General features: G+C 40.1%; 2 protein-coding genes across 2 annotated transcripts; both read left to right on the forward strand.

Annotated features, from left to right (window-relative positions):
- Positions 1–3,401: 3,401 nt before the first annotated feature.
- On the forward strand, positions 3,402–4,414 carry LOC116206293 (MLP-like protein 329). Its single transcript, XM_031539121.1, has 2 exons — positions 3,402–3,609; positions 3,995–4,414. The coding sequence occupies exons 1-2, from the start codon at positions 3,432–3,434 to the stop codon at positions 4,258–4,260; spliced, it is 444 nt and encodes a 147-aa protein (XP_031394981.1). The 5' UTR covers positions 3,402–3,431; the 3' UTR covers positions 4,261–4,414.
- Positions 4,415–6,500: 2,086 nt separating this feature from the next.
- Positions 6,501–7,593, forward strand: LOC116204276. Its single transcript, XM_031536354.1, has 2 exons — positions 6,501–6,899; positions 6,994–7,593. Exons 1-2 carry the CDS (start codon positions 6,582–6,584, stop codon positions 7,591–7,593), a joined length of 918 nt encoding a protein of 305 aa, XP_031392214.1. The 5' UTR covers positions 6,501–6,581.
- The last annotated feature ends 13,812 nt before the right edge of the window (positions 7,594–21,405 follow it).

Genomic DNA, 21,405 nt, shown 5'->3' on the forward strand with positions numbered 1-21,405 from the left:
ATATGTGAGAAGTATCCAAACATTATCTTCTTTCATGTCGGTTCTCCTTCATGTATTCAGGGATAGATCCAGGGGATACCGAGTGTGGTTACCCCCTTTGGACTCGGAAAAAGTTACAAATTTTTAATATATTCTGACGAGTTTGGTACTCTTTTTTGGTATGAAATTGTTATATGTCGTCCCCCTTGTCTTTACAAATTTCCTATTTTTTTGCATTTTCTTTAACTTTGTCCCCTTAATTGAATTTATAGATTGGTTCCTATGTATTGCTCTTTCAATGAATAAAACTTGACCAATAAAGATGGAAAAAATTGAGAAAATCGGAGATTATTGAATCATCTTTTATTTACAATGTCAAATTTCTACGCTAGCCTGCATTGCACAAGCTTGTCGACTGGTTCAAAAAATTCTTGGTTAGGGTAATGTAACTAAATTATAATTACGTAATTATGACTTCCACTCCCAAATGAACTTCGTCGCATTTACTTTGCTCATAGTTAAGTAATGTATAACTTTTAAATTATTTTCTGAAAAAAGAAAATGGAATATAATATAATATTCAAAATAAATTTATCTAAGAAATGGAACGTCTTTTTGATGAATTAAGTAATTTTCAAAAAAGTTTAAATTGTTTAATAAAGCCAAATAGGTATAGTAAGAGAATTTCTCTTTTTATTTATTTGATTGTTGCTAATCTTTTTGGTTGTTATTGGAATTTTTATTGTATTATTTTTTCCAAAATATTTGTGAAAATTCTGTAATCTATTATACTAAATGTTTACATATTTTCTCAATAATCTATCATTTTCTGACACCTTTTTTCTAAAATTATCTGATTTTTAAAATTAATGATCATTTTTCTGAAAAGAAATTTTAAATTTTAATTTGTTCTTGAATTTCTTTCTTTATACTTTTAAGAAATTTTTTGAGTAAATATTTATCTTCTTCTCAACAAATCCTGAATTAGTTTTTTTATAGACATTAAAGAAAGAAAATTTTCAAGTTTTTCCTTTTTTCCTTTACACTGGAATCTCTAAATTATCTTCTTTCTTTATTGCCGTAATAATGTTAATTGTTAATTCCTTAAATTCTTAGATTTAACAAAAAAAAACTTTATTAGCAATTTAGGGAGATGAAATATCCATATTGTCGGACATCCGAGCGGCTGTCCTCCATGATATCAACGGGAAAAAAAATTAAAGGATGCACAATAATAGGACATCATTTGCCACAAAACCTGGCCCCATTTGGATTCAAAGAAAATTAATTTTAACTTTAACTTTAACTTTAACTCAACACACTATACAACAAAAATACACATTTTTCAATTCAAAAACTTTAACTTTAACTTTAACTCAACACACTACACAACAAAAACACATGTTTCCCAAGTCAAATTTATAATCACATCTCATTTGTCTTTTTCCACAATCGAAATCAAAATCAAAATCAAAGTAACTTTAACTCTGAATCCAAACGCCCCCTAAAAGATGAAGATTGATATTCAAACTGAAGGCGTAAAGTAAAACAATATCATGCAAGCTCAAGGATAAGGTGGAACTGTAAGAAAGCAGGTGGTAGCTTAAACTTATCTCATTATTAAAGTTCTATTGTGACTATATGCATAGATTACCTACTTATTCGAGCTTCCTCTATTTATAGAGAGCATAGAAAGAGAATTTAATTCACTCAGTCATCTTCTTTTATGTTTTCACTCTGTGTGATATGGGACTATCAATATTTCTTTATTAGTTATTAAGATTTATATTTTTTTATATTAGGTTCAATGGCCTCTTTTATAATCGAAAAAAATAGCTATTATCTCATCCAATAGCACGTTTATTCAAAATAATGGCGGACTAACTTATCATATACTGATTGTAGAATCGATCTCTAGTGGGTGCGCGTCGCAGTGGCTTCCCCTCCCCGTTGAGCGTTGCGCCCGATCCCTCTGGGGCTACTCAGATCTAAATTATATAGTGTGGTGAAGCCATAGCTTCTTCGGAGGCATCGACCATGTACTTGGGTTACGAGAGCGTTGCAGCAAACCCTACAAGATCAGCGGTGGTGGTGGCTTAGCATAGACAACATCCTCCATCCTCTCTATTTGATTGGCTAAGTCCTTCCCCTCCGGCGTTGGCTTTTCATCTGTGACTTCTTCACTTCCTCCTTAAGACAGAATCCCCGCCAATCATAACTAAAGATCTCGTTGCTGGTTCGACTGATTCAACCTCTGCCTGCACAAACCAACTCCTGAGGCTTGCCTTTTTTTGTTGGTTTTTGACAAGTCTTGACTCATTGGTGACAATCGCTAGTCTGAACCGATCATGGAGGCCATGGCTACTTTGGTTTGATTGTCCTAGGATGGAGCCATTTCGATTCCCCAATGACGACCGCTGGTCTGAACCGACCTATGAGGGCATGGTTGCTTTGGTTTGATTGTCCTAGGTTTGGACCATTTAGGACTGATGGATCGATTTTGGTCCAAAGGCTACGATCAATGATGGGATCTTGCGTATGGATACCATCCCAATATATCTCGTCTACTCTACTTTGTCGTGGAATTCCTGCAGCGAAGTAGAATTTTATCTGGATTAAGGACAAGTTCTTCTCCTTCCAGATTACTATTAAGGTCCATGATGAAGGCAGCTAGAAGGTTGTGACTGGAATTAATGGCTTGAAGATAGCGAATGGCAATTGTATCTGTTTTTTTTTTCTGTAAAATGATTTTGTTCACTTATTTTCCTTTGTCGTTTGAGGGTGGGTAAATTGTTTATTCCGCTCTTGTAATATTTGATTGGGCATTTTCTCTTGTATCCGCTTTTGCGGTGGTTTTTAAATGGGATCCACTTAACCCTTCAACAAAAAAAAAATGTATGAGGAATATGGATCTAATAAAAAAAAAGAGAATAGAAAATAAGAAGTCCGAAAAGTATTACTCGTGAGCATCAAACTTAGAATGGAGGCATATAGTAACGACCGACACCATATTTTCTTCCTCTTCTTTTTTTTTTTTTCCTTGGTGAGAGGTTGAAGTATTTTTTTGGGTTTGCATTATCATATCCAAAAGCCCAAAGGGTCGAATGATCTAAATTCGAGCTTGGACGACCTATAAGGGATAAAACTCTTTCATCATGATTTTGTTCATTCATAAGACTTGAATTCTTTGTTCATTTATAAGATTTGAATTCAAAATTTTATTCAAACAGAACATACGTTGAACCATTTGAATCAAGTTGTATCAATAAGATTGAAGCAATTTCAATATCATGACAAGTGGTTTTCACCATGTCTCTGTCTCTCCCTCTGTCCGCTTATCTATAAATATAAGCCACATCCGATGTTGCTCTTCACAATTCACTTACCTTCCTCATATCTAGATCTCATCATACAGTTGACAATTGAGGATAGTTTGCATCTTAAACATAGAGATGGCTTTATCCGTCGAGTCCGATGTGGAGCTCAAATCTCCAGCAGACAAGTTCTTCAAACGCCTTAGTAGTGAACTTCACCATCTTCCTAATGCATCTGACATAATTCACGGGGTCGAAGTGCACGATGGCGATTTCAAAACTCACGGTTCTGTTAAGTCATGGAGTTATAGCATCGGTATGGACAGCTGGGACAAAATACAACAAGCATGCTTGATGCAATTAGCTATTTAAAGCATTGCACCGAAAAGTTAGCTATTATTAAGCACATTTGGTAAAACTATTCGTGTTATTTTACTTGTAATGAGCGAAAACATTTTCTTTAATTGCTTTTTTGTTAAATCATGCACGTTTTTTAAACTTTATTGTTGTGCTAGCTTTTGTGTCGGACATAATTTTCTGTTAACTATTTGCTGCACAAGTTCCTTAATTTTACTTTTATTAATTCTTTATTTTTTAGGTGAGCTTTTTTTAAAGAACAATGATATGCTCGCTTCTCATTGGTACTAGGGTTTATAATTATATCAATCAGGTTATATATCTATTTGATTTATTTCTCCCAGATGGAAGAAAGGAGATTTTCAAGGAGAAGTTCGAGATAGATGAAGGGAACATGACCGTGTCAATGGTGGCTCTGGGAGGACACATCCTGGAACAGTACAAGAGCTACAAGATTGTCTACAACGTTTTTCCAAACGAGGGCGACAAGCTGGTAGTGTTGAAGATTAAACTCGTGTATGAGAAATTTAAGGAGACCGATCCCGACCCAAACAATTACCTGCGCTTCCTGGTCAGCGTCTTTAAAGATCTAGATAACTACCTACAGTAAAATTGCATGGAGAAATCCCTAGTGGGATCAATCGACTAGCCCTCATTTTCAGTTAAATAGATAACGGAAAAGAGTTTGCCTCTTCCCCCTTGGGTGTGTATTTGTAAATTAAAAAAAAAAAAAAAGGAAGACACGAAGTGCTCATGTGTTTTTTAGCCTCATGTGCAAATAAAAACTCTATATATCTATATATATAAATAATTTTCAAATTCCAATGATGTTGTTCTCGTAAGATCGACAAAGGCAATAATTTTTTTTCTTTTTTTCAATCTTTCTTTTCTTGGCAAGCGATTCATCTGCTAACTATAATAATGTTATTATTCTTAAATTAAATCAATACAGTATATAAATATAATCATTGCATATTATAAATCATCTTACGAATGGGTCAATATACCGAAATTAGGGGGAAGACTTCTCTATGATTGCATAAGGAACTTGTATCACCGGGGCGCAAACTTTGAAAGAGTTCGTACTACATCGACATGAATATTTGATGATAAGAAAGGAAGAAAAAAATAACTCGTTCAACCAAAGCTTCAAGGTTTAATTTTCCTAAAGAAAATCCTGAAAAGACCCTTCCTCGTATTAAAATTAAGATAAGGTGGATTGTTGTTTTATGGAGCTTTCTTTCTTTTCGGAAATAATATCAATAATGATAATAATACTAATATTATTACTATGATTACATTTTCTTTCCATGTTAAAAAGACAAAATATGATCACAAAAGAAAATTTTATCAATGCTAAGAATTAAGAAAGAAACTTAGGGTTTGTTTGGCAAATGAGCATGGATTCAACTCTGCTCTGTTTAACTAGCAAAAAAACAAAATTGGCCGCAACATGCATCTGTACCCGTGGGTCCCAGATCTGCTGGTTAGTTTGACTAGTGCATATAATATATGTTTTTTTTTTTTGCCCCTGTCGGTGTCAAGCCAGAGAGCCGTTGAAGCTGAGTAAAGACCCTGCCGCTCCTCTTCATCCCCTCATCCTTCCTGCATCGATCCCTTCTTCCTTCTGAGCTTTGTGCGCATCGGCCGAAATCGAAGAAATTTCTTTGTTCTCCTCGGTCGGAAACTGTCCGTTTACTGATTTGATTTTACAAATTTCACTGATTATTACGGACTTATGAACGTTGTTCTCTGCAAACAGGCTGTTCGTCCGTGATCTTGCCCTTGTGCATCTTTGGTGCGAAGAACAATGAAAAGCACGACCTTTGCAGGAGAGATTCGCGAAGGACGTCATCTCTGTCACCGGCTGCCAGAGATTCCCAACTTTCGTCGCTGTCTGGGGCCCCTCCAGTTCGCTGGTCTCCATCAGGGTTGGGGTTTAAAAAGCCCAGGAAGTTGTTGTTTTGGAGAGGCATCGACAGTGAGGTAATTCTTCTGATCTCTATCTAGATTAATGATTTCTGATTGCAAGAGTTGGTGGAATTTCGACGGTGATAAAACTGTTATCGCCTTCGGTTTAATAGCCCCCATTGCCTTCTCCCTTTCCTTCTCTGCAGACTGTATACTTGCAGTTCTGATTACAGAATTGAAGCAGTGGATCATTTTATATATATCAGAGGATTTAATTAACTTTCCTTGCGAAATATATGTCTAGATAAAAACCAATCTTAGGTTGTTATATGCAATATCAGTTGAACTTTTTTTTCCTCCTTCCCCTCGATTAATCCAATAGTTTTTCTATTCTCCTGTACACTTTACTAAAATGGTTCCATGCTAAGGCATAATTTGCTAAATTAATGCATTTACTGATATATAAGATTGTTGAGTTAATCGGAATAAGCGTTCTAATTGATAGTAGAGCAAATTTTATTGTTGTCTGCTTAGCAAGACCTCCTTGGTCATCTGGTGCCCTTGCCCTGTTACCGTAATGTCGCCTACCTGTGTGGGGGTTCATAGATCTGTTCTGATTTTTGATTGAATGAGCCTTGTTTGTTGTCCTTTCCGGAATAGGCCAAAGTTATCAGCTTGTTCTTCCTGATCTGTTAACAGAATGTTTCCATGTTGTTGTGGGTTTGTGGTTCGGACTATCTAGGCTTGTCTTCCTTGTATGGTCAGTTAATTTCACTGCTTCTAATGTGGTTGCGCTACTATGCTTTGATGCCATGCTGGTCTGGTTCAGAATTTTTGTTTGTTTTCAAGGTTGCCATCTTACTGTGCTTTCTGTCATAACTGGAAGATGCATGTTATTTGTATTTCAAGAAGGAAAAGACTGACTAAGTTTGGTGTTGCATACTGTTGTTTATCGCAACTGATAGATCATTGTTAGGTGCATTGTTAGATAATTGTTATTATGGACCAAGTGCATGCATTATGGCTTCTAAAGGCGAAAATATCATCATCGCCTGGAGTGATGAAATGGAGTTCGCTTTCATAAACATAATGCTCGAGAAGCTGAGAAGAGCACACAGTACAACATGGAAGAAAACTACTTGGAAGGAGATTACAGCTGAGATGGTAAATCTATTTCCAGAACAACAGCTATGTTTGCAGAAGGTAAAGGACAAGCATCAGAGAATGAAGACCAATTTCACCCAATTCTCTGAAATAGTTAGGCATACAGGCGTTGGGTGGGATGCAGACACAAACACCATCACAGCCGACCAAGATGTTTGGGATATGTTTGCAAAGGTACATTCTCATAAATTGTTTGTTCGGCTTCTAAGGTTGTTTTGAATGAATTGTCACTGATCTTTTTTTAGTCATGTCGTACTACATTGTATAGAAGAACAGGGCATACAAGGCATTTCGGAGCAAGGGCTGCAACCACTACGATTTGCAGAAGCAACTCTTTAGTTCTTCAGTGGCTACCGGTGCTCTGCGCATCTCCTCGACCGATCCACCTCCAATGTTAGAAGAAGAACGCCGATTAAATGAGGAATTCTTATCTAGGGGGAAGGGGAAGGGGAAGGGGAAACAACATGTCGACCTCGAAGAAGGCTCCGATGACAGTGACGACCTCGTCCATGTTCAGGCAGAGCCCATGATAACCGAGTCTCGACGTAGAGCGCCGAAAAGACGTCTAAGCAAGAGTTCACAAATGCAGGAATGCATGGACCTGTTCAGGGAGAGTTACACGAAGCCGCAGCCACAGAACACCCCACCGTCGGCAAAGAGAAGCAAGTCGGTAACGAGCCCTGAGAAACCTGAGAAGAATAGCATCGAGGAAGCCCTGGAGGAGTTGGCAAAATTGAAATCGAGAATCCCTCACTCCCTGTATGTGAAAGCCGCCAACGCCCTCCTTGATCCGGGAGCACGAAGGCTTTTCATGTGGTTCAAGGAGGACGACCGACAGGAATGGATAATGCAGCTTCCTCATACTTGAAGAATCTGTGAACCCATTTTAATTTTTATTTGGCTATCTGACTATGGTTTTTTTTAAAATGACTGAACTCTTGTTTGTTTTGTGTGTTTTGTTTTGTTGATGATTTTCTGTTTGCAATTCAATGATTATGATTAATGTGTTTCACTGTTAACGAAGTGTTCGTGATCTTATGTCCACACCGACAGGCGATCATTTGTCAAACAGCATGTCTCGTAATGCGTCGTCTTCGGGCTATGCCAATAACTCTAGTAACGACGATCCTAACAGTAGGCGACGGGCGTTCTTCAACTTGATGATGCAATATGATCAGCTCGATGATCCCGTTCCACGTAACAGGCCTTGTAGAAATTCAGCACTTCAAGGAAGACAGTACATTGTTGAACTACTAGGGAGTGATGTTCGGTGCTTCGAAAGTTTCAGAATGGAACCTTACGTGTTTAGAAATCTATGCGACACACTTCGATTGCGATGTGGCATCACAGATACCAGTAGAGGTATCACAGTGGAAGAGCAAGTCGGTATGTTCATGTTAGTTATTTCACACAGTATGTGATTTTCAATGGTGGCAGAAAGGTTCCAACACTCGAAGGAGACGGTATCACGATTTATCAAAAAAATTGCACGCGGAATACAACAATTATCACAAGATTTTATAACACCACGGAACGTTTCTGTCCAGTCGGAAATTGAAAATGATGAAAGGTGGCGTTTCTTTAAGGTATGTTCTCTGCTAATTTCTTACTATAGAAAACTGTTTTCGGCATACTATGTTCGGTACATATATTTATGCGTTTGTCATGCAGCATTGTATTGGAGCTATCGATGGAACCCATGTCGCTACATGCGTGCCACAGGCGAACAGAGTACCTTATCGCGATCGAAATGCCGAGATATCTCAAAATGTATTGGCTGCTTGTTCACACGACATGATGTTTACATACGTGATGACGGGTTGGAAGGGTTCCGCACACGATTCACGAATATTTTCCGAAGCTGCGTCAGTGGAAGGTTTTCCAACACCGCGTGGTCGTGAGTATTTGCTTATACATGCAACAGTTTTCAATGAAATTGCAACTCTAATTTAATTAACTCTAATTTTCCTTATGTTCTTTGCAGAACAATATTATGTTGTTGATGCAGGATTTCCAAATATACCAGGATATTTGGCTCCGTACAAAGGGGAACGGTACCACCGGAGTGATTTTCCTCGGCACAATCCGCCAACAACGGAAAAAGAGCTATTTAATCAGCGCTATGTGTCAATGCGTAATGTAATCGAACGTTGCTTCGGTATTTTGAAAAAGAGATTCGCCATACTAACTTTAATGACGAACTTCATACCGTATACACAAGGACAACTTGACCTTGCATGTTTTGTTTTGCATAATTTTATTCGCCGTAATAATTACCATGACAGATTATTTCTAGAGTACGGCGATGCGTGGATGGATTACGATGAATTTCGCAATCCTCCACTACAAGAAGGAAATAGAGTGGATATAGATATGAGTAGCGTCGAAATGAACGCTGTACGCGATCGTATTCCTAATCAGTTATGGCGTACAGAGAGATGAGTGCGATGACATGCACTTACATATTGTATTAGGAGTTGTCTTATTTATTGAATGAAAAAAATGAATGTATGTAATAACTTTTGTACGTTTCTTTAACGTGCTTACTTTAATCTGTTAAATGTGCGAAAGTGTATAGTTGACCTCTGAAAAGTGGCGACATTTTCATGTAGCAAAATGCCAAGGAAAGCTGAAAAAGTAAGGAAAAAATTTTGAACCTGAAATTAGCTTGGTATCAGTTCAAAAAATGTAAAAGAAAATTTTTGAATAAAAAAATCAACACCTTCGGATACATTCCAATTCCTAGAACTAAGAACAGGTTGGAGCTCAGCAAAAAAATTCAACCACCCTCATTGTTGACCGTCGTACATGTGCTGCAACGCCTGGGTCCCACATGAAGGAATTTTGCTGCCAATGTTGTCCTGTAGTAAACCAGGATTGAGCAGAGTTGAGCAACATTTGGTTTTCAAACAGGCTCTTAATACCTCATTGTAGACGAATATATTAATGAATAAAACTCAAAGAAGAAGGGAAAATATTCTAGAATTATTTGATAAATGTAAAGGTGAAAATGTTAACAACAGATAATATGAGGACAAATAGAACAAAAATACTTATTACATATAAATTTATTATTAAAATTTGTTTGTAATAATAATTAGAAAAGAGTATATATGAGAATTTATTACCAAATGTGAAGAAAAAGCAAAAAAAAAAGTATGTGTGTATATAGATATATATATGTAAAAATAGATAGAGAATTTATTATTAAAAAATAATTATAATAATGATTATGAAAAATTATTCGTGAGAATTTATTATTAAATGCGAGAAAAAGTTAAAAAAGTTTATGATTATGTTGTTGAATTCGGAAAATAAATGAGCAGAGTAGAGTAAAGTAAAGTTCAATTCTAAAATCAAACCGCACCTAAAATATCCAATATATTGGGAAAAGAAAATAAGCCCAAGCTGCCCTTTATTATTAATATATTATATGTCATCATAATTTTTTTTTATGTTGAATCAGTTATTATTTATCAGTAACATACCATTATTTTCATATATTCTTTTTTATTGGTATCTTATGTTGTCGCACATAGTGCAAGTCGGTTCTCCTCTATACATATGAAAGGGATAGAGAATACTTAACGATACGAAAATTTAGGAATATTAGCAAATCTAGTGATGAAAAAACATGTATAGGATAATCCTTGAAACCCTGTTAGAAAATACTGCATCTAAGGTACCTGCACAGTCAGTGTGATTGGACTAATTAGTCTAGTGGATAGGGCGGTTATGAAGGTCATGGAGAATGGTTGGAAGAAACTGGAACATCCCTCATTGAAAAAGGCATAGAATACTCCCTGAAGTACTTTGGAGGAAGATACTTCATATAAGATAACCTACATGATCTGTGTGATTGAACTTATCTGTCCTGCGAATTGGGTGGTCATGCAGATAATGGAAAATAGCAGTCAAATTCATTTCCTCGTTCAGAAAAGGAAAAAAAAGAGTATAAAAATGAAAAAGTTGAAAATTTTAATTAAAAGAAAAAGACAAGTGGGGGGAATAGCTGGTGCTCTCTCATGAAGAGGGACCACTTTTCATCTATTTTGTATAGTAGTAGTAATAATAAAATAATATTAATATATCATTGTAAAATAAATTTAATTATTTTTTTAATTACAAGGAGGTCCACAGTTTAATGTAAGAAAATAAAAATTCTAATATAATTAATAAAAAGTACGTGTAGTCCTACAGCCTAATACAAGCAAATAAAAATTCTAATATAGTTAATAAAAAGCACGTGTAATCCCACAATATTAATATATTTTTTCTCGAATAAATTTAATTTTAGATATATACTTACGTATCATATATGACCGCTAATTTAATAAATTATAAGTATATATCAAGTAAGGTCGACCCAGCAAAAGGTCCACCCTAATAAATTCTTTTTCAGCGTGTTCAACTTCAAGGGATTCAATTCTCACTTGTAGAAGGTTGATTTTTTTTTCTTTTTCCTTTTTTGATGCAAGAAGGTTGTTGTTGTTTTTTTTTCTTCCTTTTTTGGATGCACAGTTATTCTCGGTTTGTTTGTTGAGACTATTTGAATTCAGACATCAATTTTCTCTCGTCACGAAGTTTTTCAGAAGGGGTTTCAGACCTATGAGCAATACTGGAGATAAAATTCAATTAATGCGAATTGAGTCTCGATCTCGTGATGTACTTGCAAAAAATTATTCTTATGCTTTCAACCTGTCAATCTTTCCTCTCTTTTTCTATTCCTCTTCTTCTGTCAGATTACATTTCTGGCCCAGACAGGGACTAATCTCGATTCCCAATGTACACCCAATTTATAAAATTCACAAAATATCAAAAACATTCAGATCCATAAATATATCTATAGGTTGGCTCGAACAGCATTAAAGTTTACTCGGTTATTTGAAATTTCAAATTCAAATCTTATTTAGAATTCAGGGCTTAGAAAGTATTCTCATAATGTATAGATCCTTTTTCTCTGTTTATCAAGGGATTGATGAAGGATGGCACGGGGCGGTTGCCCTCCTTTCATTCGAGAAAAATTACAAATTTTATGTATACTATAAAGAATTCTTTCTTTTACATTAACTAGATGAAAGGCCCGCGCATCTGTGCATATTAGAGCTATTGAAATAACGAAACCGATTATCATTATCAGGAGCATAAAATATACTATATAATATAATTAGGATAATTAACATGATAATTCTGTCAAATATGCAATCTAACGTATAAAATTTATATATTCATTTAGTAACCAATTGAACATTATATATAAATTTTAAATTGTGATATCACTTGTACATAATAATACAATAGTAAATCAATAGTATCAACAAACTTATACATATTCTACAATGTTTTCCCAATCATATAACTACTCTATATGCACAGTAGAAAATTACTTAGAATCAATAAGAATACCAATAATCACTTTACATTCATCAAAATATGACAAACTCAAAAAATAAAAATTTTATCAACAGAAAATGGAGAAATCCATTATCTTCAACTAACAAAATTAAGATAACAAATTTTGACATCGTCATCTTAAAATTATGCAGAATTTTATTACTACCATATCCTCTTTGTCTTTAGAAGAAAAACCAAGGCAATCTAGCATTATTAGGTCCCCAATTATGAAAATTCAAAAAACAAATATTTTTCATTAGCAGTAAAAGAGATACATTTCCACTATATATAGTATTTTCAGACGTCTTTGAGTATGAGACTTTGGACTTCTGAGAATTGTAAATTTTTGGACTTTTATATAAGTTAAGACCTTTTAAAATTTCATCAGCCATAACTTTTCAACTTTTGTAAGTTAAGAGACTTGGGATTTCATCAATAATGTGACACCATAATATTGTGTCATTTGTCGGAGTTTGGTAGATTGAGACCCGAGGGGTCACTCAATTAGAGCCTAAGTTCATCGTACATGACATTATTTGATACTTCGCTTCAGTTTTATATATGTATAAATTGTCATATTTTCCCTTGACTTTAAAATTTTAATTTTTCTTTACCTTTTGTTTAATTTTGTCCCCTTAATTAAATTTCTAAATCTGTCGTTGTTCTTATCCAATACGGCACATTTATTCCTCAACCAACTTATGGCCATTTTTAGCACTTGAAAATAGCGGTGGCTCCGGGCAATCAATCATTCTGTTTCAGTTAGCGCTTTCCCTTACTGGATTTAGGTCCCCGGGGCCACCAGATGTTTACCAATTTTCCTTCTTCTTCTTTTTTAATCTCACATTTATAACTCAAAACTCATTATTTATAATTTTATATATCTTGTTTCCAAATATATATTCAACACATGACTATCACGGTGGAAAATACAGATAATATTCAAATATACACTTCATATATATACACAGTGGAACTAGATAATATTCAAATATACACTTCACAATAACTTTTTTAGACCAACATGTTACTCTCTATTACTAAATGAAAAAGCGTGACCAACTTTTTTAGACCAACTAAGTTCAACGAATTGGCTTTACTCTATCCGAAGTCCAATTTCTAGGATTAACAAGTGCCATGGTGGCTCCACTTTTTCCATCTGGAACCGAACACAGAATCACTTGACAAATGGCTCCTCCTTGGATAGGAAAAGCTCTGATATCGGTTCAATTGCTCATACTCCACTGTTTTGTCACCCGAATTCATGATGTCCTCTCTACTGATGAAATCCCCCTCAGCATCTGCAACAGCAACTCGATGTCCGACAATCAATCCCTTCTTGACCTCAAATGCCACTGTGCGCACCCGAATTTAATCTCGTCGGGGCACGCGTACGCGCGCCTATGCAACGCGGCTTGGGAGTGTCCACCTTCCCGGGGACGCGCGACGGACGCACGTGAGAAGGAGTCGCCACTTGCCATTTTACGACCCGAAGGTCGAGGGCCGGCAAGTTACCCGGGTCTAGGGGTACAGGGTACACCTAATTGCTAAGGCATGTGGTCTACGAAACCCGAGGTTCCGAATTCGGGAGTTCTGTTACATGCGAGCCTATATCTCGCATGCCCTATCGGTACTCTAGCTTGTCTAGGCTTGCCATTTTAATTTAATTACCACTTAATTAAGTTCCACTCATCTTACGCGTTTTGACACCGTAAATTCGAAGGAACACTCCGACCGTCCACTCTCCGACCGGGATTCTTACATGAATGAATGTACAATATAAATCCTTACATTGTCCTCTCAAATAAATAAAATACAAGTTACAACAACTGAATCCCGGTCGAATTGCATTCGGTTATTATTCCACTCGTGCTCACCGTGTGGTTTGAAATGACCGAAATTGAAATAAAGATGCGCGCTCAGTGTTAGGGGAATTGAACCCCGTAATCTACGATAGGGGCGTTGGACCCCCTATGAATCGTGCCCTAAAGGATCGGGCTCGATCCGCATAACAAACAAGTGCAAGAATGTTAACAAGTGGACATAAATAAATAAACAATGGGATCTTGTTATTGCCGAATTTACGTGAATTAACCAATTATTAACCGGGGTATCTTGGCATACAAATCCTACCCTAAAGCAAACAAAGTAGGTACAAGGTGTGAATCGATCAAGGATCGCATCGGGAAGGTATTTCGCATTTGGCATTATTTTATGAGGACCTGACGTACGTGATGTCTGTTGTCACGCCTTGTGTTTGTGGGTTGCTTTTAGAATTGTTCTATGTTGTGACACTACGGTTGTTACAGGTTATTACCGAACATTGATCCCGCCCGTACATCCTAAAACCTAGTGCCTATCTCACTGTTGCCCATTTTGTCTTAGCCAAGTATGCAATTAATCCGGTATCTGTATTTTGAGCCAATCCACCCGAACTAACTACCCGAGGCTATGCTAGAATAACAAAAACTCATCGGTCGGATAGGGCGGGCTATGCAGATGAACCTGCGCCTAGATAGGTAGCCCATCTCTATCCTGATACCGTGATGTTTCTCTTATTCTAACCCTAGGGGTGTCGCTAAGTTGCAAATAGACGATTTTGCCCTTGAGGTAAAAATTATTTTCCGGAAAGAGTGATTACGCGGTGCGGGCCACCTCGGCCTGTGACCGGCGCTAACCGATCCCCTGGACCTTCCAGGGTTGTCAAGAACCCTAAAAGAGTCAAAAGATCGGTTAATCTATCCGGAAGTGATCTTAGAAAAACTTCCACGTCCTGACCTGAGTTTCCTGAAATCAGGTGAGGCCTCGAGTCGAGACGCGCAAGTCCTTCCTAGACATCCATGTCACATCGAACCACGTGTCTCGAGTTTTATTAAATTTGCAAGTTTTGAAAAGGGCACCAACGCATGTTTGCAACCTATCAACGCGTGTTACCGATTTATTATCAATTCGTGCAAAATTATTAGGGCCAAGTGTTTTAATTAATCGTGTGAACGTCCCAATTACCCGTTAGTGGAATTGTTGATTAAATTAATTAATGTTTTTGCCAAATGCTCTGAATATACGGGTTTCAGACCGTCGAGCCGATCATTGATAGATCGTCCGATGCGAATCCTAATTCCCAACTATCTTGGGATTAAAAAATTGATTTTAGGTCTAGTTTACATGATTAATCCGATTCATGCAAGGTTTCGATTAAAACGAGAAAATAAATCATTTAAACACGAATCAGGAGCACATTATCACGTCAAGCACAACAAACATGCAATTTTACACAATCGGTGCCGCCATGATAATGATAAACACATACAAGCATACGCAAACATAATGTTGATAGAATTGATAAAACGACACCGATTCATGGGAGCAAAAAATCATGCAAATGGCACACATCATTACGTTGTATACAAATAATTACAAGAACAAAATATTTAAATGGGGCACACACGTTGTCGATCGGGTATCCAAGTAGATAGGGGTTGGATATTTTTAGAAAATGCCCAGGGACTTATTTGAACGACTTTTAAAAAGCAGGGACTGATTTGAAAATTCGGATAAAGTTTCGGGGATTGATTTGGAAATTCTAGAAAATTGGGGACTGTGTAAGAATTATTGAAAATGTCCCAGGACTCCTTTGAAACGAATTTGAAAGTTCGGGCTGATCTGAAAAGTGAAAAAATGTCCCAAGGACTGAACTGAAACGACACGAAAAGTTCCGGAACTGATTTAGAAAATTCTGAAAATTTTAAGGACTGATCAGGAAATATTAAAATGGCCAGGACTTGACTGGAAATAGTTTTAAAATTCGGGGCAGATCTGAAAGAGGCAAAAATGACCCCGGGACTAAACTGAAACGACTTGAAAAGTTCCTTGGAGTGCTTGAAAAATTCCGAAAAATTCAAGGACTGAATGGGAAATGGTACAAATGACTGGGACTTGGCTGAAAAGAATTTTAAAATTTGGGGCGGATCTGGAAAAATAAAAATGCGTCCTCTGGACTGAAATGAGACAAAATGAAAAGTTCGTAAAATTGAGTTCGGAACGAATTCGATCACCCACACGACTCAATAACGCTCATTTCACATCATATTCATCAAGCAAACATTAATATTCAGAAATGGAGCCCTAATCATGCCACTAAGTCAAGAATTTACCTAGTTCGGGAAGTTGAGGGATGATTCTATAAATAAAAAAAATAAAAAAGATTAAAAATAATGCTGGACGAGTTGGGCCGGGCCGTGACGGGCCAAGACCCGGTGGTGTGGGCTGGGCCGGAATGGGCCGAGTGGGCCGAATTGAGTCGGACGCGGGCTGGGGCCGCTGCTGGACTGGGCCGTCCGCTGCTGGACTGGACCGGCTCTGCTGGACCGGGCTGCTAGTTGGGCTACGGGGCGACTCGCCTATTCAACCCGAAAGAAAAGAAATTGACCCGGTTAGCAGGACACGAAGTTCAGAGGGAGAGGGGAGGCGGTTGGGCGGTCGAGCTGAGGGCGTCGTGGAGCAGTGGCACCGGGGAGTTGAGGGCCGTGAGTTCGAGTGCCCGAAAATTCGAGCCGTCGGCCGAGGTGTGTGCTGGGGGCGAGCGAGAGAGTCGGAGCCGAAGGCAAAAAGGAGTGGATTCCGGGCTGGGGTGTCCGGACCGCGGGAGCTGAGGGCGAATGGAAGCTGCGGGATCAGGAGATGGGTGAGAGAGAACTGAGGGAAAATTTCTTGGTGAGCTCAGGGAGCCGAGTTGCGGGTGTTTCGGGATCGGGAAGCTGTGGGCGTCCGGACCGAACGAGCTCCGGGTTTCCGAGAAAATCAGCGAGCTCCGGGAGAATGTGTGAACTCAAAGCCGAATCCAACTCGAGCTGAGGGTTTTTCGTTTTTTTTTTTTTTGCTGGAGAGTGTCGGCGAGCTCCCGGTTTTTTTCCGAGAGAATTCGTGAGCTGCGAGAGACCGTCCGAGAGTTCCCCTCTTTTTTCTTTTGAAAAACCGAGCGAAAGAGAGAGAGAGAGAGATGGCGTTTTCGTGTCGGAAATCGTTGGCGTGTGCAGAGAAGTCGAGTGCGCAGAGGAGTTGGCGTGCGGCAGAGGGAGGTCAGGCTCGGGTTCAATCGGCGCCGGGGGGACGAGCAGCAGAAAAAAAGAAAAAAAAAGAAGAAGAAAAGAAGAGGAAAGCTGAAAGGAAGAAGAAGAACAGGGGCCTGGGGGGTTGTCGAGTCAACGGTCAGAAGTCAAGACTTCTAACCGGTTCAAACCACTTTTTTTTTTTTTTTTTTTGAATTCGACGCGCGTACAAAATTGAAAATTCTGCCTTCTTGATCAGATGTCGGAAAAATAATTCGAGACCATCATTGTGCTAAGAAAAATTCGTTGATCAATATTATGCGATAAAATTATTTTCAATCTCGAATTTTGTCCCAGATTTTGAAAATTGACGTCGATGTACGCGAGACCGAAAACATTTCAAATAGTATTATTTTTTGAAAAATCATAAAATTAGTGTTAAATTAGGCAAATTTGTTATTTTCAAAAAAGTCGTGAATACTCGAGTAATTAATCGGAAATACTTCCCTCACGAGTGGCAAAATGACGATTTTGCCCCTCTAGAGTCGGTGGGCCAAAATTGGGTGCTGACAGCTTGCCCCTCTTTGGTTGCGTGCTCGAATAGAGAATGTAACCAAAGATCATTAATAGCACCCCTTTTTGGTCCCGGCGACTATCCTGGTATCACTCTCTGTAGTCGCTTGCTCCTTTGCCTTGGATGTGCGGGGGAAATCGTGCAAGCGTACAGACCTGCCACGAAACAACAACGTGGTTGGGGGTGAAAATTATGAAAACGGTAGTTGAGAGGCCTAAGCCCGCAAAGCAATAAAGTGCTAAGCCGAAGCCCGTGGAAAGCAGTAAAGTGCTAGGCCGAAACCCGTGGAAAGCTGTAAAGTGCTAGGCCGAAGCCCGTGGAAAGCAGTAAAGTGCTAGGCCGAAGCCCGTGGAAAGCAGTAAACTGCTAGGCCGAAGCCCGTGGAAAGCAGTAAAATGCTAGGCCGAGGCCCGTGAAAAACAGTAAAGTGCTAGGCCGGAGCCCGTGGAAAGCAGTAAAGTGCTAGGCCGGAGCCCGTGGAAAGTAATAAAGTGCTAGGCCGAGGCTCGCGGAAAGCAGTAAAGTGCTAGGCCGAGGCCCGTGGAAAACAGTAAAGTGCTATGCCGGAGGCCGAGGCCCGTGGAAAACTGTAAAATGCTAGGCCGGAGCCCGTGGAAAACAGTAAAGTGCTAGGCCGGAGCCCGTGGAAAGCAGTAAAGTGCTAGGCCGAGGCCCGTGGAAAACAGTAAAGTGCTAGGCCGGAGCCCGTGGAAAGCAGTAAAGTGCTAGGCTGGAGCCCGTTGAAAACAGTAAAGTGCTAGGCCGGAGCCCGTGGAAAACAATAAAATGCTAGGCCGAGGCCCGTGGAAAACAGTAAAATGCTAGGCCGAGGCTCGTGGAAAGCAGTAAAGTGTTAGGCCGAGGCCCGTGGAAAACAGTAAAATGCTAGGCCGGAGCCCGTGGAAAGCAGTAAAGTGCTAGGCCGAGGCCCGTGGAAAGCAGTAAAGTGCTAGGCCGGGGCTCGTGGAAAGCAGTAAAATGCTAGGCCGAAGCCCGTGGAAAGCAGTAAAGTGCTAGGCCGGAGCCCGTGGAAAGCAGTAAAGTGCTAGGCCGGAGCCCGTGTAAAACAATAAAATGCTAGGCCGAGGCCCGTGGAAAACAGTAAAATGCTAGGCCGAAGCCCGTGGAAAGCAGTAAAGTGCTAGGCCGGAGCCCGTGGAAAGCAGTAAAGTGCTAGGCCGGAGCCCGTGGAAAACAATAAAATGCTAGGCCGAGGCCCGTGGAAAACAGTAAAATGCTAGGCCGAGGCCCGTGGACAGCAGTAAAGTGTTAGGCCGAGGCCCGTGGAAAACAGTAAAATGCTAGGCCGGAGCCCGTGGAAAGCAGTAAAGTGCTAGGCCGAGGCCCGTGGAAAGCAGTAAAGTGCTAGGCCGGGGCCCGTGGAAAGCAGTAAAATGCTAGGCCGGAGCCCGTGGAAAGCAGTAAAATGCTAGGCCGGAGCCCGTGGAAAGCAGTAAAGTGCTAGGCCGAGGCCCGTGGAAAGCATAGGGAATGTGGGAGCAGAGTGTTGAAAGAAAAGCAGTTTGCTTGATGTCGAGTCGGGGTTATGAGCGGCCGACGTAGGCTGCCGATCATTGCGCACCGGGCGACCCCCCATAAGACCCTCTTCTTGATTCGAGATTGCGACCTGCCGCATGAGGCAGAAGTGAGCCCGCTAAGGAGGAGGCGCCCCCTAGGGTTCTATGCCGTATCTGCACACAGACGAACAATAGCTAACGGTGGGTATCAGCCGCGTAAAACCACTGAAATTGCGATGTGTACAAGAGATCTATGTAAAGATGTTTCAGGGATTCCAACTAGATGACCGTTTGAGGGTGGCCGTGTCCATGAAAGAGAAAGGCTTTTCGTAGAACGGGCATGACCCGCAGAGTGTACGCATAAAGGTAAAGGGAGGGATCTTTTGGGATCCTCCAAATCAAGGATACGACGATTCGACCCCATTTCGAGGCGTGTCTTGAACCCGAAGAGTCGAAGAGAGTTTGCTTGCGTCGAAGACTGCCGAACCACTACTCGTTGTAGCTTTACGTGAAGTGCTGCTGTTCTTTCGTGGTCAAGTCGGTAGTTGCCCCTAATTTTTGCCTAGGCCATGAGATGCGTGACGACCTAGCGGGGTATTTTATTTGACTTTTCTCACATAAATGCTCACCTTTTGCTACGATCGCCCATGTTCGGGTCCGATCGCACCTCTCGGTTCCTCTAACTTTTGCCTAGACCGCCCTTTGCGGGTTTTCAGCCTAGCGAGGAATTGATTTGTGCTCCCATTTTGCCACGACTCCCCTTTGCGGGATTTTAAGTCGTGCCCCTCATTCCCTAACTTTTGCCTAGGCCGCCTCAAGGAGGTTTTCGACCTAGCGGGAAAATTATTCTTTTTCTCTCTGAAGTATCCTTAGACGAGAAGAATTGAATGGACAGGGCACGTGCAGGAAAAAATAGAAAATGTGATGAGGTGAAACGACATGGAGCCCAAAGGGAAACAGAGGAAGATAAGAGCCTGGAATTTGCGAGAACGTAAAGAAATCGCCAGATGACAAGGAGGTCATTAAGGGTAGTACTTCTTAAAGGCATCGGCGTTGACCGGGAGCTCATTTTCGGTCCCGTCAATTGGTAAATGTCGGGTATTGGCCGGTTTGCAGAAATTGTTTGATGTCCTCGTACCATGGTTGTTCATCGGTCGCCTCGATTGCGTTGCAATGAGCCGGGCCTTTGGCAATCTCAATCTCAAGTGGCTCGATGAGGTTTTCTTTTGTGATGCTCACCATTGATGCCAGTGTCGCAAGTGCGTCTGCAAACTGATTCTTGATGCGTGGCGTGTATGTGAACGAAATTTTTTCGAAGTTCTCCGCTAACTCCTCGAGATACTCGTGGTATGGTACTAGCTTTGCGTCTTTCGTCTTCCATTGCCCTAGTATCTGGAAGATTGTGAGCATTGAATCTCCGAACACTTCTAGCTCATTCACCTTGAAATCGATCGCCGCCTGCAGGCCAATGATGCACGCCTCGTATTCGGCCACGTTGTTGGTGCAGTGAAAATCGACTTTTGCTGCAATCGGATAATAACGTCCGTCCGGGGATATCAGCACTGCGCCGATACCAGAACCGGTGGAATTCACCGCGCCGTCGAAGTACATCTTCCACGCGGTCCCATCCTCCTCCTCATCCACTTGGAGGATCTCTTCGTCTGGAAAGTCGGAGTTGATTGGTGTGTCATCCTCGATTGGAAATTCCGCCAAATGGTCTGCAATTGCTTGCCCCTTGACTGATGTGCGGGGTATGTACTCGACGTCATATTCCGTCAGTTGATAGCGCCGCTTTGCGATGTTCCTCATGGAGGATGGGCTACCAAGTATATATTTCAGGGGACCCACTTTTGACAGCAAGCGGATAGTGTGATAGAGAGTGTACTGTCGAAGTCTCTGCATGACCCACACCAGCGCGCAACGCATCTTCTCAATCTCCGGATAATTGGATTCCCCTTCAGTAAACTTCTTGCTCAGATAGTAGATGGCATGTTCTGCGCGTGTGAACTCGTCCTCTTGCCCCAACATGCACCCCAAGGATTGCTGGCGCACCGTCAGGTAACGAATGAGAGGTCGACCTGGTGTGGGCGGGACCAACACCGGCGACTGAACTAAGTATGTCTTAATATCGTCAATGGCCTTCTGGC

The sequence above is a fragment of the Punica granatum genome, chromosome 4 (assembly GCF_007655135.1).
Source record: "Punica granatum isolate Tunisia-2019 chromosome 4, ASM765513v2, whole genome shotgun sequence".
NCBI lineage: Eukaryota > Viridiplantae > Streptophyta > Magnoliopsida > Myrtales > Lythraceae > Punica > Punica granatum.